Consider the following 19,306-nt stretch of genomic DNA (forward strand, 5'->3'; position numbering starts at 1 on the left):
TTTGAAATACACTTTTCAATAACTTCCCAGGTAAACATGTATTCACTTTTAAAGCTATTCTGTCTTGAATTTCTAAGGATATTCAGAAAACTGAATGATATATTCTGAATTTTGAAAAGATGTAGCTTCTTAGGCATATTTTACAGTTTGAGAATTTTATAAACAATTACCAATGGCTTATTACTTTTGTAATTAAAATACAGATTTGCTGTTATGCAATTTAAATTACTTTTTAATTTTACCTCACATCTGGTAGGAACTATAACAGATTGAATTATTTGTGTGTTTATAAGTATGTATAAGATAATTATGTTTTTTAAAAGTAGGATGTGCAGAGTTTGAAGGTAAATTCACAGTTATCCTCAAATATCTTCAATGTGTATGTAGATCTTAATTTCAAATCTTATAGCAAAAAAATTCAATATTTAGCCAACTTTCAAAGCATGTCCTGAATAGATTATTTTGTATGTTAGTGAAATTAGTGTGTAATTTCCTTTGTTAAAAAATCTCCGTTTTCCCTCCACACAGTGAATATGGCCACAAGCAGGCTAATAGGGGCCGTGGCGGGCACCATTCTGGCCCTGGGGGTGATTTTTGGAGGCACAGGGTGGGGAATAGAGTAAGCATCCTTGCCAGTTTCAGAGTGTTTCTGTGTGGTGCCTGGTGTGTGAGGCGATGCCTGTACCTGACCCCATGTCTCGTCCTGTTGACCGTGTTTCCTGTGGTAGTGCACCTTGTGGTGTGACTTGGATATTGCTTGTGTCCTGTGGTTTTCTTGTGTCATGTAGAACCTTCTCCTGTCTGGAACAATGTGGGGCATAACAGAACACTGGGTGTGCTTCCGGTATCTTCACAATTCAGGCAAGAGTCCCAGCACTTCCATTGCTCCTCCACTTTGTAAAAGTAATTTTAAAATACAGACTTTTTTTTTAACCATTTATTGGCAAAAATGCTTTTATGTGTGTGTTTTCTTAGGATTCTTGTAATAAAGTTAATCTGTGCCAGTCAAATAAACTTACATATATAACTAGAAATTATCAACAGTTATAGCACCTTTTAAAGGTGATAAAAATGATAGCTACTAATGTTTTCTTCATTTATTTAGAATGACATAGGAGACTGCAGCTTAACTTTTTAGAAAGGAGATATTTAGCATACTGCCTTCCTATTTTTCCTGTAAAATAGGTTAATAATTCAAAATTGAAGTCTACATAAGTATTTGGAAGCAAGGAGCATTAAGAATGAAAAAATATTTAATCCAAACCTGTATAACCGTAAGTGAACAGCTGCAAATCACCTGGTGGGTTGGTCTTAAAAGTAGCCAGGGTGTAAATAAATATATTGTGTGCCACTTGCCCATTAAGCTGTCACAGAAATACAGTTCTCCTGATGCTTTGATTTAGGGTGCTCTGTACTTGATCCACATCCTCAGAATAGCTGTCAGTTCTCCATGGGACACTGCTTCCTGAGATTGCTAATCTGTAGATTAAAATATTATCATGATTTTTTTCTTCTCTCTCTAATTAGAAAAAGAATATTTAAGAATGGCAGACATAACCCTTTACACAGTCTTTTCTATCTACTCTGGTGGTGGTAACACTTCAAAGTGGCCCAGGAATGAATTACTAGTATCTTCAGGCATCACTAGATATCTTTTACTCAGCCACCCTAAATCATGGGGTTATTGTGAATATCAGACAAGTTTTTCTTTAGTTCCATTGGTTAAAACAAATGGGTGCTTCCTTACGTACTGGAGTTGGGAGACCCATGCACCAAAATAACGTTAAGAGGGAAGCAGGTTCATAGTTCACACCTTGTGTTGAAGATGACATGAGCCTCCTTTCTCCTGGATTCAGGGACTTTGACCAGACTTTGATCTTCCAACTCACATCTCATCACTATGGACTGTGAAGCTGGTTAGCACAGGGGAAGCTAGAAATACTAGAAAAGAGATTTTGTTTCTCCTTGTGTGTTAGAAAACAAAGACCATAACAGGGATAAAAATATTTAGAGACGAGAACTTTGTCCTGTAAAATTTTCCCTTGGATCTGTTGACTGGGTTATATACAGAAGAAACATTCCTTTTTCAGGGCCAACTCCATGCATGCATTTATGTGAAATTCCTCCTTGACAAATGATAGTTTTATGAAAATCATCCCAAATGCATTTTTTAACATTATACATTGACTGTAACTTCGGTGTCCTTAAATGTACTAATTGAAAGGATGAATTTAATAATCCTTCCTTTAAGTCTTAGAGATAGGTAAAATCAAAGAGGCCTTTCTTGTAAAATATAGTCCTTGTTATCAGCATTTGTTTTCATCAGTCATTTCCAGTTTTGTTCGTTTGTGACTATTTCTAATTGTGACAGGTAAGTCTGTGTAAGTGTATATATATTTTTTCTAAAGATAGATTTGTTATTCCTAGTATATGAGCACTAGTTGTCTCTTAGCTTACTGATTTTTTCCCTTCAAATTCCAAGTTTTAGCATAATTGCACAAGGAGTAAATATAGTTTTTTAAAAAATAATGTAGTACAATATAGATTGTCTTAACATTTCTTAGTCAGCATTTCTTAGTTTAACTGACAGAGTAATGTGCATTCAGTCACTAAGAATTCCATGGGCAGTTTTTTGTTTTTGTTTTTTTAATTTCTACTCCTTAGTTTATAAGTCAGGAATCATTTTTCATGAGTTATGTATTGATTCTAATACTAGCCTCTGTTTTCTGAAGCCAACTAAGTGCAAATCATATCCAAAGCATAGAGTATGTACATGGTTATATATTTTTTAATGTTTGTTTTGAAATTTGATTCTCTGTTGAAATGTGGGTAGGAAATACATGTAAATGGAATAAAGTTTCATGAAAACAGAAGTTAGCAAACTTTCTGTAAAGGGCCAGATGGTAAATAGTTTTAGCTTTCAGCCTACAAGGTTGTCTGTCACAGCTTCTCAACAATGCTGTGTTAGCATGAAAGCGGCCATAAACAATATGTAAATGAATGCACATGGCTGGGTTCCGATAAAACTTTTTTGCAAAAACAGACAGTGGGGCTAGATTTGGTCTGTGGGCTCTAGTTTGTTGATCCTTGACTTATAGGATATGTTTTAGAGTCAAACAAATCTGTGTTCACATCTTGCCACGATCACTCACTTCTAGAAGCCTCTGTTTCCTCATCCATTAAACAAGGATAGTCATAGTTCCCACCTCATATGATTTTTGTGAAGATCAAATGAGATACTATATGTCAAGTGCTCAGAACTGTGTCCGGCACATAGTAAGTGCACAATACAGTAGCTAAACTATTTTTATGGCTCTCATTATTATTATTATTGATGTATCTCTAAAGGCAACTGGGATTGATTCTCTAGATGGTCAGTGGTTAGTCTTAAGAGCATGTTACAAGCCCAGGAGCCTGAAGAGACCTGCACCCCTGAGACTGTATTGCAGCTGTCCTCTACCTGCCCGCCAAGCCCTGGGTGGTCTCTGAGTAAAAACACGTTATGCGTATGCAATTTGAGTGCCGCCAAAAGTGACATCCATTTATGTACACAGTTGAGGGCACTGATGTGAGCAGAAAAGAGAATTTTTTTACACAGAAATGAACGTATACACAAAACTCAGGGATTTTAGAGAAACTGGCAACATTGACTTTGTGATTCCTGGAGCAGGGATAGATAGGACTGAAAGTATTTTGTTGTTAGGGGACATTGTACCTGCATATTAGCATCCTGAAGGATGGGATATTTAAAGTAATTATTATACTAGGTATAAAGTTGCTTAGATTTTAAAATGCTGAGCTTAAGGAGAGGAGTGAGCAAGTGGACAGGAGTTACTAGAGTATGGATTAGCTCTTACCCTTAGCAATTGATAGAAATGCCACCTTGTCTTTTCTTTCTTACTATCCTTTGGCTCTCTGCTTTTTTATATCTCTAAGCCTCAAAGTTCTGTTAGTAACAGTGGGAACTTTAAAGCTATTATCAGTTGAATCTAAGGAATCTTTTTACCATTTCCCCAAAGTTACCCAAATGAGATTTATGCTTCCTTATATCTTGCCTTTGGAACCCCATTTTGGTCTTTACCACTGTAAGGACCGTAAAGAAGTGTATCTTTGAGAGCAAGGCTTCAAAAGTCAGATCTGTAGTGATGGCTTCCTTCTGACTGCTAAATTTTAACTGTCTCCAAGTGGGGAATTAAAAAGTTAACATTCAGACCACTTTTAGGTGCTTTTTGGAAGGGCATTGTAGCAGAATGTGTTTCCTTTCCTCCATGCCCCCATTTGTCAGTCGGATGGAGCTAATCTGAATGCAATGGTGTTCTCTATGTGCTTTTACTTATTTGATACATGATACTTGGAAAAGGGAAGAGAAGAAGGATGTGTAAAGACAGTAAGTGGGGCCTATTTGCTTCAAATTCTGTGAAAGGTGAATTTAATGGAACTGAATTGTCAGTGGTACAGAAACTTTAGATTTAAAGGCATGTAAATCCAAGTAACGCTCACCATGGCATCTAAAGTGCAATTAAGCTAAGTAAATAAAGGCAATTTTAAATGTTTAGCCATCTTTTACACAGGATATTTACTTCCTGAAACTGCTTAACTGCCTTTGCCTTGTGGTAACGAAAGTGGTTGGTTCATATGACTCTCTTCCCATGATCCTTTGTCACAGGTCCTAGTGCCACCAATCTCATAATAGGCTCCATCGCTGGTGCCATCCTGGTAGCAGCTATTGTCCTTGGGGGCACAGGCTGGGGATTTAAGTAAGCAATGCCGCATGTCTTCTTCTCAGTGGCTCTGGCACTTCTCTTTTCTGCTTACATAACCAAGTTTTGAGTTCCTGCTACAAGAGCTTAGGTTCTATCAGTCAAACTGCAAAATATAAGTCTTTTTATTCAGAAATGGGTTAGAAATGAAGAAACACGGATCCTTAAGTGTCATTTTCAGGCAAGTGGGAAATGTAGAAGGAATTCATATACACTGATTTTTAAGGAGAACAAAAGTTCTTCAGTAGAAGACAGTCCAGCTTATAAGACCAGGCACTCTGAGATACATTCATGTCTACACAGGAAATCGAGGAAACCATGTAGTTGGAAATAAGTGGATGTAAATTGCTTGTATCTATTTAAAACTTGTTTGTAGTCCACTGATATTTTGAAATTTTCATCATCTGAGTAATCACGCAATCATTACTTGTATTTTTCATATGTAACATAGTATATGTAGCTTTGTGATTTGAAAAGCTTTATAGTTTAATAAAAACAGATTTAAAAAGTATTTGTGTAATCCTCAATCAACTGAATTGGTTTTAAATCACAATTTGAAAAATATGGCTTTGTGACAATATTTTTAATGAAGGACTAAATATTGACCTGACAGCTAGGCCTGGTGTGTTTTCTTAGTGACCTTTTAGTTTGGATTGCACACTGCTTACTGAACTAAGATTGTTTAAATAGACACACTGGGTATTCACAAATAAACTTTAATTGTGATCAAAATTTTGAAACCTGATTTATCCAGGCTGGGATTTCTACACTCCAGAATCATTGTATAATTGCTTTTTATTGCTTTTCATGCTATAGTGGCTTGATGATTATGATTTGTAGGTAGGGCCTCCTATGCCTTCTGTGATAAATTAAGTTTCAGCCAGATTTACAGAAACAAATTTAAGTGGGAAATAAGACCATTACCCAAATTCAAAACCCACTTTGCCTCCATCTGGTTACTCAAAAGAGGAAGTTTTTGCCCTGAACTATCTGAATAATTGCCTTAATTATAAACTTTATATGTTTTATATTTGGGATTTTGGATTCAATATGTTTCAGCCAGCTAAAGTGTTATTTTTAGAAGCTGATTAAAGAAACCAAAGATGATTTAAATACATTCAACATTTTCTGCTAATTTGTTATCATATTAAGATTTAATGAGTAAGCCTAAGTTTTTGAGTGCTTTTAACTTGAAATAGTATTATAAAATTATACATCTTTTCTCTTGGTATATTTATAGAGTTGAACTTGTTTAGTGAAATAGTTTTGGCATCAGTTTCTTTTCAAAAACACACATAAAATGGACAACTCATATTTACATTTATTGTTTTAGTATTAATAAAATATTACCCACATAGTAAGTCACGCATGTGGCATCTAGTAAGAAATATATTTTCGTTTGGGCAGACCTAATTCAAGCAAAACTTTTCTTAGTGTTCCACTGCTACAAAAGTCATTGAACATTATAGTACTGTCATACTCTTATTTTATAATGCTTCCTTGAACTTTTTCATAAGTATGCCTCAAGAAAAATAAATTTGGATCATGCCCAGGCTTATGCCTCATTTGGCATTAAGAAATCCCGGTTTCAAAGGCCTGGAAAACAGTCTATTACACATCTTTGCCATCTAGCCACATGCAATGCCAAATTTATCATTGCAGTGTTTGGAGAGAAGAGCACACTATTCTGTAGCAGGACCTCAAAACAGTGGCCTGGCCTAGCTCACAGCTTGAATTGCATGTTTCTTTGGGGAAAAATGGAAAAGCCTTTATCACTGTGTATATAAGTGGATTAGGCCCTGTAAAGATTATTTATATCTGAGAGAGAGAGAGATCTCATTATCACAAGAGCAGGAAACAAAAGGTGGGGGATCAGCACTTAGTGAGATGAGAAACAGCCGTTCTTGACTGCTCCCTGGTTGTTGCTGTGTAGGGACCTGTACTGCTGAGCTAAGCCAAAGCCCCTTCCTGTGCCCTATAACTCCAAATAATCACTTTCAGGGAGAATTGTGTGGAAAGTCACACAATAGGGTGAGGTATTTCATGCCCTGAAGCAAAGAAAATGATGAAGAATAATTCCAGAACATGTAACTTGAGAAGTTTAAATTTGGAGAATGTGCTACTCCTGAGTGACTATTGGTTGCTACGTGAGGATCTTAATTTACTTTAGATTTTAGTAGTAGCTATGTGGTTTGTGTTCAGCTTTAAATAACACTTCTACCTTGTAATAAAAGGCTTTTGGTGCTGAATGATAATGTTTAGATTTTCCCACCACTTGGACAGTTCTGGAGATTACTAGTCTGGAGATAATTCATAAGTATAATTATTTGCTATTTGAACTGAAAGTCTTTGAGCTCAATGTAAATGTTTAATAAGAGATTCCTTTAGAATCAGAAGTTGAAAATAGTTTGTACAAAAGATTGTTCTAAATATTGCTGTTGGGAATCCCTCCTGATACCAGGTTTTTATTTCTAGAAGAAAAGTTGGTAAGGTAACCTGAACAACTTGAGGGCATGTCAACTTTTTGATTAAAGGAAAATATAGTAACTGCTCAGGGAAAATACTAAGTTTTCCTAATGTCACATTTCTATAGGTGTACTAGTGAGTAGTTTAGATGTAGAAGTATCATACTATACGTGACCTGCCTAAGTATAAATGAGAAATACAGCTGTGCTCTAAGCCATGACCTTGTCTGCCATTCTTTAAAGTTCTTTCCTTAAATCACTGTTTCCTCCGAAATAGGTGGTAAAAAGCATGAAAATGTGTGCATGTGTGAATGTGTGCACATTTATGTGTGTGAAGTGATGATAAAGATGTATCAAGATTATTATAATCTGAAAATAATACAGATTTAAATTACATACTTCCTTTTAGTAGAGTAGTTGAGTCAGAGAGCTTTGGTTAATGCAAGCAAGATTTCCACAAGCAAGGTTGTGGATTTCCTGAAGAATTTTTAAATGCTTTATTTGGTAGATTTTCAAAAAATATTCTGATTTTTAAAAAATATTGTGTAATATTATGGGTAGTAACTTTGCTTAATTTCTTTTCTTTTCTTTTTTTGAGGCAGAGTTTCACTTTTATTGCCCAGGCTGGAGTGCAATGGTGTGACCTCGGTTCACTGCAACCTCCACCTCCCGGATTCAGGCAATTCTCCTGCCTCACCCTCCTGAGCAGCTGGGATTACAGGCATGCGCCACCACACCCAGCTAATTTTGTATTTTTAGTAGAGATGGGGTTTCTCCATGTTGGCCAGGCAGGTCTGGAACTCCTGACCTCAGGTGATCCGCCCGCCTCGGCCTCCCAAAGTGCTGGCATTACAGGCGTAAGCCACTGCGCCAGGCTAACTTTGCTTAATTTCATACTCCAAAAGTATGAGGTTACTAAGGGTATGAATAGTCTATAGAGTCCCATGTATTGAGGGTCTTAGGATTTTCCCTGTGAAATCCTGTGAAAAACGAACATAGGCATGTGGCACACCAATTTGCTCTACTTCTATATCTGCATTTATTTTCCTTCACCCCATGTTCCTGTTCTTCCCCATCACCCACACACACAGAATAAAGTTATGAGCTGTGGTGAAGAGGATTGCAAACCTCTGTCCTAGTTAACTCATGGAGACTCATGATACCTACCCAGCATGAATAATAATACTGCTTGATTCGACTGTTAGAGCTGTTGCTTTTACTGGACATTAGAAAAAGCTGGACCATTTTAGTAGCATCTTCCCTAAAGCTTAGGAAAGGTGAAAAGTATATGAAAAAAGAATTTTATATCTCCATTTAAAAGTGAACAGGATTGCCTTCAGTGCCTTAGACATTGCTATTTATCTGATATTCCCTAAATTTGAATGTAGGGTTTTAGATGTAAGCAAAGTCATTTACACACACATTAGTAGATGGTGGTAGTAGGAAAAGAGAAATTCTAGGTGAAGGTGGGAGTAGAAATGAAGGTAGTAGTGACATGGTTTGTTGAAAATTGAAATCAAAAGGACTACAGGATGAACACGGAGCTCTCCCAATGATACTGTAACACCTCAGTCTGTGGAACCCCATCACCACATCTTACTCTCCCACTACTTGCCCTGTCCATGGGATTCAGTGGCAAAGTGGATTTCAACAGTGACCGTACTGGCCTGGCATAGCTACTCCTTACATTAAAGTGTTAGTTCTGTGTAATTATCATATGTGGTTCCTTCTCTCTGAGAAGTTATTTGTGTTAAAAGCTCTTGCTGAGCCTAACTCTGGATTTAAGAGATTCTGTCTGGCCTATGTTCCATTTTATTGGACATATTAAAGAAAAGGCTATTTATGTTCTCACACAAAATGAAATTTAGAGAGGTATATCTAGACTACTACCAGCAAAGTTAATAATTATCTGAGGCTGGGCATGGTGGCTCATGCCTGTAATCCCAGCACTTTAGGAGGCCGAGTTGGACAGATCGCCTGATGACAGGAGTTCAAGACCAGCCTGGCCAACATGGTGAAACCCCATCTCTACTTAAAATACAAAAATTAACCGGGCATGGTGGTGCAGACTTGTAATCCCAGCTACTCGGGAGACTGAGACAGAATCCCTTGAACCCAGGAGATGGAGGTTGCAGTGAGCTGAGACCACATCATTGCACTCCAGCCTGGGCGACAAGAGCGAAAAACTCTGTCTCAAAAAACAAAAAAGTTATCTGAATTCAAGTCAGATAAAATTTGAAAGGAACTTAATATTGCTAATTATATTTTCTCAAAAGAGTAAACACCATTTTTTGTGGGGGCCTTTTGATTTTTATAGGATTAGGAAATGGAATTAAATTTGGCTAGTCTTTCCATGAGGAGGATAGCCAGACTGCTGCTTTTTTGAATTCCATGATTATATCCCTGTCCAAAATGAGAAGCCTAATTCCCTTAATGCCTAGGATTCCTGGGTTAGGCACTTTCTCTTTCATGGTGCCAGGCTGGCCAGGAAGATCGGTGCATTTCCCTGCCCCAGCACCCCAGGGAAGTGAGCTCAGTGTATGGTGGCCTAGGAGGGGTTGGGTTGGGGGCACTTCATCAGGGAGTGACTCAGCATAGAATGATAAGAATGTGCTAACCGTGGATAAATATATGCCCTTGAAAGAAGATCTAAAGGCTTTGCAGCTTTGAGATGGTTATTGTTACGCAAAGAGTCTTGCTTTAATTTTGTGTAGATGTTTATGTGTATAATGTATATTGTAGACAAAAGTCCAGATTATTTCAGAAGTAGTGAAAATTGATGAAAGCTGTGACAATGTAAGCTTTATGGATTATGCTGGTGTTTTATAATGATCCAGAAATACCTTACAGGTTATGAGAAAGTTAATTACCTTCAAAATCCTAGTGAGCAGAGGGTATTCAGAAGAAACCGTTACGGAAGAAAGATAGCAAGGACCTGCCCACAGTAGTTATACTTTCACATTAAAATTGAACTGAAGGAATATTTTTTTCATAGAGAAAATTCAGACCATTCTCAACATAGAGTGGCCATGGTGGTTTTACAATTGATGTGTGAGGCACCTTCACAGCCCACTTGCCTCCGGAGTGTTCATCTCTGTCCTCATCGTGGGGTTGCTTCCCTTGTAAAGGAGCTCACCTTCCCCCTGCTGGACATCAGTGGAAGAGCTAAGGTCCCGGAATGCCCCATTGGTGTTCAGAGTCCATTTTCATCCAGAGAGATACAGTTCTACAGGATGGCTCGGCCTCTCGGTCTGACCTGGGAACCCAGTGATCCTATAGAGCCATATTTCTGTAAAAAGGTGCAACCTGAGCTTCAAAAACCAACTTTTAAAAAGAGCACAAGCTTTTGGACACCAGCGGTCGTCTGTGTGCCCGGGTGAAATGGAAATGTCCTGTCTCTATTTAAAAGTGGACTGCATTGCTGTTATGACCTTGGACATGGCTACTTATGGGTCATTCCCGAATTTGAGTAAAGGAATTTAGATGTGGGCAATATAGTCATTTACATGCACAGTGCTAATTTGGTTTGCCCTTTCCTCTACATTTGGATTTACTGAGGAAACTTTAACATCTATCAATACATGTTCTAACAATACATAGCTTGACAAGATTGGGGCCTCTTGTCCTTCAGGGTCACTTCACAAGGTCAAGCAGTCTCAGTTTTTCCTCCCTGACTCACAGACTATGGCTCCTTAAACCTCTACCTTCCAGGGATATGAACATAGGTGGCAGATGGAAACCCTGTGCTCTGCAGCAAACTAACTTGGTGGAGGATACATTATGGGATACTTGCCTTTTGGTCTCACACTGGTTTCTTGAGCAGCATCACCAATGCCCACTTTCAAGAATGTTGACTTAAAAGAGGGCTGGGTGGGAATGATGAAGAAAAATAAACAGCATTGTTGCAGATGGTGTTCACTGCAATGGTTGCCTGCTAGGCCAATGAGTCACACACTTAGGTCACTCATGAAGATGTTTTCATGTAAACTTTTAAAAAGAAAAGACAAGTTTTCTTTAAAGACTTTTATGTTGATATTTCAAAAGAGAAGCATCAAAGTGACCATCTTGGGAAAAATAAGAACTTTGCAGGATGCCTTTATACTTATTTTGAGCTTTGGTTTTGTTTTTATTTTGAATTACTTGTTGGGGAGGAGGAATATATTGCAATGGCTTTGATACTTAGGGCCTGTAAGGGTATCCAAGCTGGCCCTGAGTCAGTGAGCAGGGGAATGAGGGCTCTGGGGACTCCTCAGTCTCCAGTTTTGCATGATGCCTTGGTGGCAGCAGCGTTGCACCCGCCCAGTATGCAGACTAAATGCATGAGCCCCTTGCTTGATGCCCCACATAAAGCCAGACCATGGGGAGGTTGCAACCAACTTTTATTGTTGCCTTGTAGTGTCTTGCTGGTTCTTTCTTTTCTCTTTAAACATAGGAGCCACTTTTTAGGAGACTGGACACTGTGAGCAAAGCATTTTAACTTGCCGATTTTCAACTAAGCTAAATTCTGCATTTGCTTAACTAACCTGAACCTGTGTCCACTCTCCTTTGAGTGCACTGTCTTACTGTGCACTCTGTTTTCCAACTTTCTAGATATGAAAAATGCTTGTTCTATAGTAGGGTAAGAGCTCACACACCCAAGGCAGCAAGATAACTGAATAGAGCAAGACTTTTTTGCCACTTTGGCAAAGGCCAGTCCACTGCTGTAGAACTGGTATAAGCCTGAAGGGAAGTAGCTACGAGACTTTCCATTTTTCTTAGTTCTCCCAATAGGCCCCTTCACAGAAGAGGCCTCCCTGTAATAATTTTCACCTAATGAATTAGCAGTGTGATTATTTCTGAAAGAAGAGACAAATTGGGCCACAGAGTCTTCCTGTGATTTAAAATGAACAACTCAAAGTTTCTTTTGGTCTTCACCAAAGGACATACTCTAGGGGGTATGTTGTGAAGGCATTCAAAAACGTTAGCTGTTCTATCTTTCAATTTCAAGTTATTCCGGAGACTGCCTCCGTGTGAGTTAATTACTTTGCTCTGGAACTAGCATTATTGTCATTATCATCACCATTCTCTCATCATCATCTGATTAATATTGTGGATTTTCCCCCTCTGCTTGCATCTTCTTTTGACGCACTCTGGAAGAAATGTCAAGAAGAGAAGGTTTGATCCTACTCAGCAAGGCCCCATCTGAATCAGCTGCGCTGGATGGACACCACCTTGCACTGTTGGATTCTGGGTATGACATACTCGCAGCAGTGTTGCCGAAACTATTAAGTTTGCAAACAAAACCTTTGGGTGGTAATGACTACGTAGCTAAAGTTGGGGTGACAAGGATGGGGTAAAAGAAAACTGTCTCTTTTGGAAATAATCTCAAAGAACCCCTTCACCACCTGTCAATAAAGGGAGAGGGGGCAAAAGACCATGCTATAAAAAGAACTGTTCCAGAATCTCTTTTTTCCCTAATGGAAGAAGGAACAACACACACACACAAAAATTAAGTGCAATAAAGGAATCATTAAAAAACATAGTAAATGATTTTTTTCCCTCAGCCTGCTGGCACTTAATATCTTCTAAATGATTTGGCATGATTTTTTTTTTTCTTTACTACCGATGACAAACTCCAGTGGCATGAAGATCTAATTTTTGAAAGGGTAAAAACTGCATGGCATATATACAACAAGCTAGCAAGCCAATTCTCAGCAAAACCTGCAACAGAATTCCTAAGGTGAAGATGACAGATGAACACACAGAAGCTGCCTGGGCCTCTTCACTTAAACACGTTCCCACACCCCATCCTCTCGGAGCCCCACTATTTATCCACCACCTCCCACCCTCTATAATCCCCACTCCCCACTGGAGACCAGACCAGGGCAGAACTCCACGGACCTTGCTCTTGTTGATTCACTTTCCCCATTGTGTTTTCTCCTGGACTGAGCATCCTTTGGAAATGGGAGCTGGAATTTGAACAATGATGCTATTGTATAGTTCTTTTATAAATGTAAATATGGAAATAAGAGATTTTGACACATCATTTCCACTTGTCTGTATTGAGATATTTTCCTTGTAAAGGGTCTCTGTAAACTTGAGTTTATTTTTTGCTCCCTATCTTTTTTTGTTTCTTGTCTCTCTTTCTCTGTCTCTGTCCTTCTCTCATAACATGTTATATAATGACTCTTGGGCTTGCTTAAAAAGACAGATGTAGCCACAGATGCAGGGAGTTTGGGCACAAAACAAGTGCAGTTTAAAGTAGGTGTGCATTAAACCAAAAATAAACAAAAGGGGGGGGGACACAAACAACAAAATAACCCATATCAAAGACACAAAATTATGTAAATGGAAATATATGTACTAAGTCTCAAAAATTTTTTGATGTCATTATAAACCTATGTATATAATGTAAGAAAATAGACACCCTTTCAAATTAATCACAAAAGTGCCAAGCTCATGATTTTGATTTTCGGTTTTGACAATTTTCTTTCCCTGTCTTTAATGTGAAAGGAGGATAAACAACGCCTTAAATAAAAAATAAATTTTAAATGTTAAAAGCTTGGAAAAAATTAAACTTTCCATTTTATTTATATTTGTTAGCGTCAGTATTTCATCCATGCTTATTTTCCTGCCTCAAAATATATATGGTAGAACCCTATTGGAAAAGTGGTAATGGGAATAGAAGGAGCAGTTACCTTTGTATCCACATTGTTAAAATAGGCTTTTATGCTGTGCCGTGCTTTCAAGAAACCTTGTTTGACCTCTGGCATTTTACTGATCAGTGGACCGTTGCACTGGATTATAATGGGATTCTACTATATACAAATCCACATTCTTCTTCTCCCTCCAGCCAGATTTGCAGATGTAATCTGGGCTTTCCAAGTCCCTCTGAGTTTCCTTCACTTTTACTGATTTTTTTCTTCTAAATATGGTCAAGATAGCTTCTGTCACATGTTAAATAAATAAGCTAAAGACGTTTGGTCCCAGCTTTGTTTTAACGTACAGACCTGTACGTGATCACTTCAGTGAGCATCCATCTATAGATGGGCTTTAGTAAAGACTGTCCCAAAGAGCCCCTACTTCTCTAATGCCTTTCTTTTTTTTTTTTTTTTTTTTTTTTAAGGAAAAGGACATACAGTTTTACTCATCACTTCTTTATGACACCAAATCCATTGCTAGATTTAGCTCTTGGTCCCTTTTCAGCAAGATTCATGTTATCAGTCTTACAACTTTGATTTTGGAAAGTTGGAATGCACTGCTTAACACAGTGGATTTTTTTCCCCCGAGATGTCTATCATTGGGGAAGTACCACAGTCATAAGAGCAGAAACTTTAATTTCTATTTTCTACAATAGACCATCACCAAACATCTTACCATGTTGTTGCTTTCTGAGTAATAGGTGCTACACAGGTAGGCGGGCTTTCTCTAGGACTAGCTGTACATTTATATTGTAATAACAGGGCTATCTACAAGGCCTCTCAGCGGATGACACAGGTAGCATCCCTCTAGTTAGTGGCAATGGCTCTTTCAGTTTGGAGGAAGCTTGGAGGAAACTCAGATTACTTGGTATCTTTTCCTGTTGCTGCATTGCTTAGTGTTTCCTTGTTGCTGGTTCCTACTCTCTAGTAGATACTAAGCTGCTGCGAAGTACACCACACACATTTCACTGAGATTCCAGAGGCACCATGGTGACTTAACAGAAATAAAATCATGGTGGTTACAAAACAATTTAAATCTCTATTGTTAACTTTTAAGCATTTCACAAACAACATTGTATATGTGCGATGTTATGTTTTAAATCAGACCACAGTGGTCCCCAAATATTATGTACATATGGCAAATGTCAGTGTAACTTTTTGTTACACTGGCAATTTCATAGGTAATCGAACCTGTGCTCCAATGTTAAATTATTTGTGTATATTATAAAATACACAAGCTTTAAGCTATGTGTGTATGAATAGGAAAGATAATGCAACCATATCAATTGTAAAAATGGATTATAATTATTTTTGATGGTATTAGGTTATGTAGTTTTAAACTCTTTGCTGTATTTTCTTTTGCACATGCCATTCATTTGCTAATTTTTGTGGTGTGGAGATTCCTTTTTATTAATTTGAGCTCAAAGCACAAGTGTATCACTGTTTAATGTTAACCAACAAGAGTTAGTGTTAAGTGATGATCAAGTTCCCATTTCACCTGCTCTACTTTTGCTGCGTTAATTAATGACACCTGGATGAGGAGACATGCGCTAACTTCATTGCTCATCTGGGATAGTGCATGAGCCCATTAGAGCTACTCCTACTAGATAACTGAGCAGTACACATAAGTGCATGTTATGAAACATGAATCACATAGAACTGTGGAGTTTTACCAAGTGGTGTGTGTGGTTTTTGTTTTTTACTATGCAATGATGGGAAATGCACAAACTTTTCAAAGACTAGTGTCTGAAGAACTTTACAAACAATACTTGAATCCTTTCTTTAAAGTTATCCCATCATGTTTTATAGTCATTGTTGCTTCCATTGTTAATTTCCATTTTTAAGTGCTTTGTAATTTTTTTAACTGCACTACCTGAAGTTTTGTTTGAAATTAATAAACTCATTCATATCTTGTTGGCTGCCTATGAATGGAGATTCAGTAGTCATTGTATGCATCTTTAAGTCAAATGTGTATTAAAAGTTTCATTAACATAGAATGTTGTAGCTTTATACTTTAAACAGTTCTTTTAAACCCCTTTTCTGTGTCGTCTTACATTGCTGATTAAATGGCTGTGTGCCTGATATCATCAGAGTTTTAGCATGGATCCAAAGGCTCACTGAAAATTTAAGCAGTCAATGGCACAAAATAAAATCTCTGATTAATGATAAATACATGCCTGATTAGGATTCAGTTTCAGTGGATTCATTGGACTCTTTTGCTTCTTATATATCAGAAAAAACCTACCTTAGGATCGATTATAGGTTTTTTTTTTTTTTTTTTTTAGTGTCTCCCCTCTGAGTTTTAAGAATGGATAGCTAGTAATAACATCCACACTTTGAACCTGGTACCAAATGTATGATCAAGCAACAAAGAAAGTAGAAGGAAATCTGGTTATATAAATTGTACTATAAAAAACATTCTAAGGAAGGCATTTCTTCACAGCTCCCATGGAATTGGTCACCAAATTATATCCCTTCTTCAAGAATGTCTTCAATATGTCTCCTCTCCATCCCATTGCCATGCCTTGATTTGGCCTTAACAGACACATATATCTCACATATATCTACAGCACTGACACACAGTTGCTAATCTGACCATATCACTCCTTTGATGAAAGCATTGCAGGGCTTTTCATTTCCTGTAAGTTAAGGCTCAAACTTAATAACACAACATAAATTCCTGCCCACCTCTCATGATCTCAAACCTGTTTATTTTTGTAGCCTCATTGACTCATCCTCTTGTAGTTGCCTTAAAGGCCCCCTAGAGGAACCTCTTGTACTCAAGGCCCAACAATCTTATTTAAATGTTACATCCATTACCCATAATTCATTTGTTTCCATGTAATTTCATGTAATAAATATAGAAACACTTTAAAATAGTATGAATATTATACTTAAAATTAGAAAACTTACTAGAGTATTTGAGTGTTGTTTATGTTTGACTTTAAATGATTTGTTTTTGTGTGTGTTTTCCTTTAAGTCATTCTGTTTTTGAGGATGATGTTGAAATGAGTTCTACTCCATGCTTCCTTGGTAACTGGTTGAGAAAGGTGACCCAGAAACTCCCTAGATAATAAAGCAGCAAACCTAGAGTTAAAATTTGATGTGAATAAATAGATAATCCATATGCTTATGCTGGAATTCCCAAGTAACTTTTAAAATTTAAAATAGGTGCCCTTTAGTTTAATGAGCAAAGGTTAGGGAGTTCCACTCACTAATTTATTCATTCAGCATATTTATTATGTCTCTGTGCTATGCCAGGAATTCCTAGGAACTGAAGGAACAAAAGAAAAGTCTTGGCTTAAAGTTGCTCACAATTTAGCAGGAAGAGACATGTTTTAAAAAAATTTTTCTAGACCCAAGGTGATGAGTAAACTAAGCTACTCTTGTGCTGGGAGTAAAAAGAAGAGCAGTGATGGGTAGGTGGGCGAGGGATGCAGAAGCCTTTCTAAAAGAAGTGAGTTTTGAACTATATTGAAACATGACAAGAATTCACCAGTCTAATAAAATGGGAAACATACTCAAGGCACAGGAAGCAACAAGTGCAAGGCCCAGGAGGAGGCACCCAGACCCTTGGGTAAGTAGAGCTAAACGTCCCATCCGTTCAGCCTCAGTTTCCTCCCACCTCAGTTCTCTCCTTTCTTTCCTTCCTATCTTTCTACAAACTCTTGATCTATAAGAATCCTACAGTAGTCAGGCTCTAAGGACACATGATGAGCTCAATCTTGTGAGCCAGATTCAACGTGCAATACGATGTGGCAAATGCCATAATAAACGTAAGTATAAGGTGCTTCAGAAGAAGAGAAGAGCAAGGCTTTGTCCCTGATCTTGGGGTCAAGTAGAGTTTCACAGAAGAGGTGGCAGTTGAGCAAGAAGCTGTGCCTGTGCACTTGGGCCTAGTACTGTGATCCCTTATTGTGAGTGAGATTTAACCAGGGCTTGCTCATTTTGGTGGTGGGACTAGGGCAGTCCATTCATAAATGCCTTGCAAGCACAACAATGCGTAATGCTCAGAATTGTCCTCACCAGATCTCTGAGTGTCTTTTGTTTGTGTGAAGATTATGATCTCTGTTAAAACCTTACATTTTTAGACAGTTTTCCACTGATGTGCTCATGATGGATCAGTCTTAAGTGCGTGAGGCTGTCAGTAATGACCAAGAGGGCTTCTTGACCTGGCCTGTGAGCCTCTAATATTTTCTTAGCATAAAAATTCCTAGCTAATCTCAGTCTGGAGTGAAGGGGTAGGTAAGAAGAACAATAAAAGGTTTTAAAGCATCACTTAGTGTATCCTTCCACTAATTAGGGGTCAACATTTTCTAACTGTAGTTGAGCTTCTGGTGAACCAAAATTAACATTCGCCTATCTGCTAAGCTTTGGAGAGAAAGTTATCATTCCTCAATCTTTTCAGAAGCCCATCCACAGGTCTGGCTCCCTGACTAGTACAAGTTTTTGGCCATGTATGTGACTTCTGGAGAGAAATGAAATGCCTTGATTCTTCTTCACGTGAAAACAGATTTCCTGCTGATGCTCCTTTGGCAGTTGATTGCTTGTGCACACACGTGTCCTGGTGTAATTGTAAGGACTGTACTTGTGGCCCTATGGAGTCCACCCTTAGGAGAACATTTGTCTGACTGTGATGATCATTGAAAGCCAAATTCGCCCAGTAAATCAATTGGTCCTACAAAAACAAGGCAAAACAAAACAAAATCTGAATGATCAAGAGTATATGAAGAGTGCTTCAGATCTCTTTGGAGCTTTAAATAGCTTCCAGCCTTCAGGAGGTAAATGAAGTTGCAGCAGAGGTTCTTGCTTCTTTAGGCCCAGAACTCGGAGTAAGAACAGAAGAAGGTAACTTGGATTATAAATGACATCAGGGAGGCCTCTTTTCCAGCAACAGACACAACCTTGTAGAGCCATTGTAACTCCTGTAGAGATAGCAAATGGATTGTATGCAGTAGCTTTAAACTGCTTTTCCTATATAGGTGAAGTGGCTACAAACCAAAGGTCATAAATGCTAAAGTCTACAGGAGCCAGTCAGTTACTAAAATGAGCCGAACAGGGCAATGGAGGAGACGAGAGGGCTGAGGGAGGCTGAGCTGAGTTGGAGACCATACAACTTGTCCTGAAGGAAGTAGTCTCTACTCAGCTCTAGAAAATTGTCACTGTGAGGAAAAGTGGGCCAGTCATTGCCCATTCCATTTATTTTTCTAGAGAATCCAGAAATCCAGGCTTTTATATAAAATTTCCTTTCTAAAAAATGGTAAAACTCATTTATATTTTTTAAACACTGTGGATCAAGATGGTGAAAACAGAACCTGTCTTCACATAGGATTGGGTCTACTGGCACCTAGTGGGGTAGCTTCTACATAAGATAATAGGACATTTTTATGTCTGCCCTCTG

At 38.0% G+C, this 19,306-nt stretch overlaps 1 protein-coding gene across 4 annotated transcripts in view; it reads left to right on the top strand.

Annotated features, from left to right (window-relative positions):
* Positions 1-15,902, top strand: part of ADAM23 (ADAM metallopeptidase domain 23) — a 169,095-nt gene extending 153,193 nt beyond the window's left edge. For 2 of the 4 annotated variants that reach the window (XM_023219474.1, XM_023219498.1), the window contains one exon: positions 12,362-15,902. In XM_023219474.1, the coding sequence (XP_023075242.1) occupies positions 12,362-12,561 (200 nt within the window). In that variant the 3' untranslated portion in view covers positions 12,562-15,902. Of the gene's footprint in view, positions 1-528; positions 620-4,666; positions 4,758-12,361 lie in introns of all 4 variants that reach the window. The other 2 variants (XM_023219491.1, XM_023219483.1) reach the window with 2 other exon arrangements.
* Positions 15,903-19,306: the final 3,404 nt, after the last annotated feature.

Source organism: Piliocolobus tephrosceles, chromosome 11 (assembly GCF_002776525.5).
Source record: "Piliocolobus tephrosceles isolate RC106 chromosome 11, ASM277652v3, whole genome shotgun sequence".
Classification (NCBI taxonomy): domain Eukaryota; kingdom Metazoa; phylum Chordata; class Mammalia; order Primates; family Cercopithecidae; genus Piliocolobus; species Piliocolobus tephrosceles.